The sequence below is a fragment of the Gossypium arboreum genome, chromosome 1 (assembly GCF_025698485.1).
Source record: "Gossypium arboreum isolate Shixiya-1 chromosome 1, ASM2569848v2, whole genome shotgun sequence".
In the NCBI taxonomy this organism is placed as follows: Eukaryota; Viridiplantae; Streptophyta; class Magnoliopsida; order Malvales; family Malvaceae; genus Gossypium; species Gossypium arboreum.
The window spans coordinates 1,638,442-1,645,388 of NC_069070.1; the positions used below are offsets into that span (position 1 = coordinate 1,638,442).

The 6,947-nt window shown below is 30.9% G+C and overlaps 1 protein-coding gene across 1 annotated transcript; it reads left to right on the forward strand.

Annotated features, from left to right (window-relative positions):
• Positions 1-1,553: 1,553 nt before the first annotated feature.
• On the forward strand, positions 1,554-6,073 carry LOC108481839 (disease resistance protein RUN1-like). The gene is made up of 7 exons (XM_053025874.1): positions 1,554-2,073; positions 2,841-3,984; positions 4,084-4,122; positions 4,192-4,434; positions 4,517-4,863; positions 4,954-5,407; positions 5,492-6,073. The coding sequence occupies exons 1-7, from the start codon at positions 1,607-1,609 to the stop codon at positions 5,969-5,971; spliced, it is 3,174 nt and encodes a 1,057-aa protein (XP_052881834.1). The 5' UTR covers positions 1,554-1,606; the 3' UTR covers positions 5,972-6,073.
• The last annotated feature ends 874 nt before the right edge of the window (positions 6,074-6,947 follow it).

The following is a 6,947-nucleotide window of genomic DNA, read 5'->3' on the forward strand; positions in this document are numbered from 1 at the left end:
TTGAAACGCGTTTTCTAGTGCCACTATTTTCCACACCAATTACTTGGGAATTATTCTCCTCCTCTTATGTCCCTCTCAATTCTCATTTTCAATTTAAGGCCAACAAATCAAATAAAAAATTAACGATTTGATTAATTTAATCACTATTTTTTTTTCAAAACCAATTAATGCTTTACTCATGCATAGATACTAAAATGGTCTCTTTACTATACTAAATTTGAATGTTTAATGTGACGTCTATGTGATATATTCTGGTTGTAGTTTAGTTATTGAGTGTTATCCACTAGTATTAGCCGGTAAAAGTATCATGGAGGTGATTCTATTGAGAGTTAAATTGTATTTAACTCATTTTATTTAAATAAATAAATTAGTCCATATACATTAAATAAAAGAAAATTTTATCCTTTCTATTAAAAATTTCATCTATTTTTGTTGTTAAAAACTAATGTGACTGACGAAATAACTAGACATTTGCATGTGGCATGCCACATGTGTTGTTACAATAGGATTGGAAGCGTGTAAATTATTGTACTAAAAAATCACACAAAGTTCAATTCCCAGGAAAGAGAGGTGAATCACAAGGATCTCTTAAGTACCAAGTCTTTCCTTAGTCAGAATATCCCTTTTATCGTAATTTAATAGTACAATTAAATACTACTATTATACCCTCAAGTATTGAAAGAAAAATAGGACAAGAAAGAACACAAGAGTTTTAACGAGGTTTGGTAAATTATACCTACGTCTTCGGGCACTAATACCATATGATAACTTCACTATCTCCAAAATATTACAAACAAATAGAATTCCTTAAGAATTCTCAAATGGGAGAAGAGAGAAAACTAAGTGAGAAAGAATAGTTGGGATGTTTTGAAATGAGAAATGGAAAGGCCTATTTATAATTGAAATTCAAGGACTAAACCATAAATAGCCCATTATCTCAATGACCAAAAAAAAAATTATCCCATGCTAAAATTTCAAGTCAATTTTCGGTGCAAAATCTGCGCCTCCTATTCTTGACATTTTAGTCAAAATTGATGGATTTCATGCAATTTGTCAACAATCTCCCAAGCAATTTAATGCTGCAAAACCATGCAATTTTCAACAATATGTACCTCTTGATTATACCAATTTTAACAATAAAATAGATAATTTTTTAATAAAATTAATTTACTTTTTAATCTAACATATAAAAATTAATTTACTATTTTTTAAAAAGACGAACAAAATATATTCCAACTTAAAATACAACAAACTTCATAGTATTTTTACTAATATTAGCTTAAAGATGATGTCTATATTACGTGTTGTGTTAGCTAGAACCATCAAGTTAATCAATACATTGTATTTGTCAAGCAAAATTCATAATATAGAATAAGTAACCCAAGTTGGTAGATTTGGAAAAAAACAACATGGCCGATAAGAATTTCTTCGGGCAATTGTGTGAACTGGTGGAAGGATTGACCCACCATGGATTGGGAACTGCCACTTGACTGCTAATAATATCTGCTTTGCCATTCATATATATATATATATATATATATATATATATATGCTGGAACCTTGTTATTACATAAAAAAATACAGGACGACTTCATTTTCTTCTTCAATGGCAATGTCAGAAATCTCGCGATGTACTTATCATGTATTCTTGAGTTTTAGAGGTGCAGATACGCGCAAAAGTTTCACGGATCATCTTTACACAGCTCTGGTGCGCTTAGGAATTCAAACATTTAGAGATGATGAGGAAATCGAGAGAGGGAATAACATAAAAGATGAAATTGAAAAAGCAATACTACACCACTCCAAAATTTCTATCGTTGTTTTCTCAAAGAATTATGCTGCATCCACATGGTGTCTTAACGAACTTGTAATGATATTGGAGCACAAGAAATCCTCTAAACACATTGTGTTGCCAGTTTTCTATGATGTGGATCCGAGTCAAGTCAAGAACCAGACGGGAAGTTATGCAGAAGCATTTACCCAACATGAACAAAACTTGGAGTCCATGGTACAAAGATGGAGGAATGCTTTAAAAGAAGTTGCGGATATAGGAGGCATGGTTCTACAAGACAGGTACGTTATGCACATAATCAAGTTTCATACGGTTACTTCAATCCTTTTCATTAAGACTTTATCATGCCAATATTTAATATTTAATTTTTAATATAATTTGCTATTCTAACATTTTTTTCTATTTCCACCTTATATGGTACTCAATATAAAAAATAGTTGTATTCTAGCTTTTGTTGTTCATGCCTAATTTTTATATTTCATATTTATATTTTAATTTTTAATATAATTCAGTTCAGTATATTTTTATAATGTCATTAATTATTTTAAGTAATTAATATCATTAAATATCTAGATTAAAATATTGATATGAATTTTATAAAATACTATTTTAACAAAAACAAATTTCTATTTCAACATTAAGAGTTAGAATTAGTATTTTTTTTTAAAGTCACATCAATTACTAAAATAATTATGGGTGTTAATCATTTACTATAATAATAGCACTATAATAATAGCAGGAGCAAATTAGATCACATAAAAAGTATACAAATTAAATCATAAACTTAAGCAATACCATAATATAACTTAAAACAATATATATCTAACACAATTATTCCTCAAACATATATACTTACATACATTGAATGTAATAATTCTATCATATATGTTGAAATGTTGCATTAACTTATTATTTTTACTTGAACATATAATCTCACAAAAATAATCAAAATATATGTAAGAAAAGAGAAACACATTAATAACTTTTACTTAATTTTCAAGAATTCACCATTGAGTTATATTTTGAATTTTTTTTTTAAATTTTGCAGGCATGAATCGCAATTCATTCAAGATATTGTTAAAGAAGTTCAAAATAAACTTCATCTTATTACTTTGTATGTCCCTCTTTATTTAGTTGGAATAGATTTTATTGTGACACAAATTAATCAGTGGTTAGAACAAGATGGAGCAAATAAAGTTGGCATTGCAACTATTTGTGGCATTGGAGGCATTGGGAAGACAACCATTGCCAAAGCTGTTTACAATCAAAACATCTCAAGGTTTGAAAGTTTTAGTTTCCTTGCTGATGTTAGAGAAACAAGTCAAGATTGCAATGGCTTAGTTCGTTTGCAAAGACAACTTATTTCAGATATTCTTAAAGAAAAATCACATAAAATATACAATATAGATAATGGAATTAACAAGATCAAAGAAATTGTATGCTGTAGAAGAGTTCTTCTTGTTTTTGATGATGTTGATGAATTGGAAAAAATAAGAAAACTAATGGGAACTCAAATTCCTTTTCATCCGGGAAGTAAAATCATCATAACTAGTAGAAACCGATGCCTATTGAATGCACATTTTATAAGCCAAATGTTTGATTCAGAAGCATTAGCTAATTGTGGAGGCTTAAGCAAGCTATTTGAAGTAAAAGAATTAGCTTCAAGTGAATCGCTACAACTTTTTAATTGGTATGCTTTTGGCCATAACTCTGTGCCTGAAAGTTCAATGGCATATGCAAGAAGTTTAGTGAAACATTGTGGTGGGCTTCCGTTAGCTCTTCAAGTTTTGGGCTCTTCATTATCTAGCAAAAGTGTGAGTTCTTGGAAAAGTGCATTGGAGAAATTGGAAGAAATCCCTGACAATAAAATTCAAAAGATTCTAAGAATAAGCTATGATTCTTTGGAAGACGACCATGACAAAAATTTATTCCTTGACATAGTTTGTTTATTCATTGGGAAGGATAGAGATTACACGACTACAATTCTAGATGGTTGTGATTTTTATACAACAATTGGAATTGAAAATCTAGTAGGCAGGTCTCTCTTAACCATCAATGAAAACAAGAAGTTAATGATGCACCAAATGATTAGAGATATGGGGCGAGAAATTATTCGTCAAGAATCTTCTGATATTGGAAAACGAAGCAGATTGTGGCATAAAGACGCATTTGATGTAATAAGGGAAAAGATTGTAAGAAATATCATTCTACTCAACTTTTTTCTTCTATGCATGTAAACTATTTTTTTTTATAAGATTTCTTTTTATTTTTAAAAAGTTTTTCTGATACAGGGTTCCAAAACAATTAAGTGTCTCACACTTGACTTAAAAGTATTGCAAAAGACCAAGGCTAAAAGGACAACTACAACTCTGCATTTTCCAAAGCATTCCAAAAGTCAGTTTCTCATGTCAAATGATGTTGATATGGAAACTCAAGCATTTGCGAAGATGAAGAGACTTAAACTGCTTCAACTGGATAATGTAAGATTTAAAGGAGACTTCAAAGACTTTCCCAAAAGATTAAGATGGTTACGTTGGCATGGGTTTTGTATGCAATATTTTCCGGTGGATTTTGATATCAATGAACTAGTTGTTCTCGACATGCGCAACAGTAAACTTAAACAAGTTTGGAAGGATACAGAGGTATGATATATACTACTTTTCCGTCTTTGTGTGTGTGTGAAACAATAATACATTTATAACAGAAGGGTTTTGTTTTTTGCAGTGTCTCCCAAATTTAAAGATCCTTAATCTCAACCATTCACATAGCCTTCTTAAAACCCCAAGCTTTTCAGGACTCCCTAGCCTTGAGAAGTTGATGCTCAAAGATTGCATAAATTTGGTGGAAGTTGATCAATCCATTGGTGAGCTAAAGATGCTTACTTTCTTGAACCTTAAAGATTGCACTAGTCTTAGGCATCTTCCAAGGACAATTGGTTCATTAATATCACTTGAAGAGCTTATCTTATCTGGATGTTCAAGACTTGATGATGTTCCTAGGGAGTTGCATAAGATGGAATCATTGAAGGTGCTTAATTTAGATGAAACTTCCATATATCAATCAAGATTGGGGTTGCATTGGCTCTTACTGAAAAGAAGCAAAGGATTGGGTTTCTCTTGGGCATCTCTACCGGGCTCTTTGGTAAAGTTAAGCCTTGAAAGTTGCAAATTATCTGATGATGTCATGCCCAATGATCTTTGTAACTTGGCTTCCTTGAAATCCTTAAATTTAAGTAGAAACCCAATTCATTACCTACCCGGAAGCTTAAAAAACCTTACAAAACTTGATGAACTTCTATTGACTTCTTGCACTGAACTCCAAATGATTCCAAAGCTTCCGGTCTTGTTCAATGTTTTTGAGTGCAACTTTATTTTTGGAGGCAATTCTCCATTTCAAGGATATACGGTAATTCTTCCATGCTTCTTTTCTTCCACACGATGTGTTATTTTTGGATGTGAAAAATTGACTGAGGTTGAAGATATATTCAAGTTGGAACCAATTGAAAACTTTGAAGCAGAAGAGATTAGAAGATTATTCAACGTGGATTCCATTAACAGAAATCGACTGCAACTTTTTAGCTACCTAACAGACAGCATAAGGCTAGCTACCCCACAGGTCCAATAGTTCTCCAAGTTAAATTTTAAATCTATTTTTTCTCTCATACTACTTAATCATCTAACATGTTTTTTTTTGGATCAGGTCTTGCAGGAATGTGGTATAACAAGCACATTCGTTGTAGGAAGTGAAGTTCCGATTGGGTTTAAGCATCGCACTAACGAGCATCGAATCTCTTTTTTTTTGCCAACACCATCTCATCCTGATGAAAAGATCCATCAGTTCAGCTTATGCATTGTTTTCTCTTTAGCTAGTGATCAAATGTTGGAGCTTCTACCAACTGTCCACATTTTCAATGAGACAAAAAAGATCATGCTGAGATATCGCTCAACTTTCGTTGGAATTCCTCATACTAACGATAACACAATGTTGTGGTTGATTCATTGGCCAGTAACGGACTGTCAGTTTGAAGGTGGTGACCTTGTGAGTTGCATGGTAGTGCCTATTCATCTCAGCATAAGAAAATTTGGCGTTACTTATGAATCAGAACACAACATTAGATATGAATATGGCTTTTCGCACTTATCTACAGGTATGAGTAGACTTCAAATAATTATATTTTAGTAAATACATCATATTTTATTTGTTTTATTGTTTCATTTTATATGTGAATAACAAATGTTCAAGAAATGATGAATGTTTCTCTAAAAGACTTTCTAATACAATAAAAAATTATCAAGAAATGTGACAATTTAATAGATTATGAGAGAAATTGAGCTTAATAATAAAATGATAATTATAAAGTTATGCTGCAATTTGGGTCTAATGAAAATAAGTTAATTGTTTGATAAATGATTAATCCAATAGTACTAATAGAAGTGGAAACTAAAATAATGGATAAAATTATAAAAGTGGCGTTTTGATTAACATATTTAATAGTTTTAAAGTTTATATTTTATATAAAAATAAAAATAAAGATATAATGTGTATAATTGATTATTTCTTACAAGTCTTATAATACATTTTAGTGATAATAACATTACCACTTTGATATCTTTTTTCATATAGTATTGAGTATAGGGGATGGGTCACGATTTGAATTCGTGTCAAATCAGGGGGCGAAGCCAGAATAAATTTTAAGGGGCGGATAAAATTTTAATTTTTTATAGTTTATATCTTTATAATTTGTAAATGATTAAATCGAATTTTTATAATTTTAGGGGGGCCAAAGTGCTATTTTACCTTTACTAATTTAAAATTTTAAAAAAAATTTAAGGACTAAAAGAAAAATTTACATTTTAGGGGGACCGGGGCCCATGCCAGCTCCCCTGGCTTCGCCCCTGTGACAAATGGGTGTATGATAAAAGCTTTAAAATTATCACTCCATTCAAGTCAATACTATGACTTTCTAATAAGCATATTATGTTGATCATCACTAAAATTGATAAATCACACATTATTGTATATATTTTAGGAGATGAAGTTTCCACAAGAAATATAAAGATGGACCTAACTAAACTGTTGTCCAGTTTGGAATCTTATGGAAATGTTAAAGTGCAACTTTGCAGTTATATAGAAGAATCAGAAGTGGTTGCTTCCC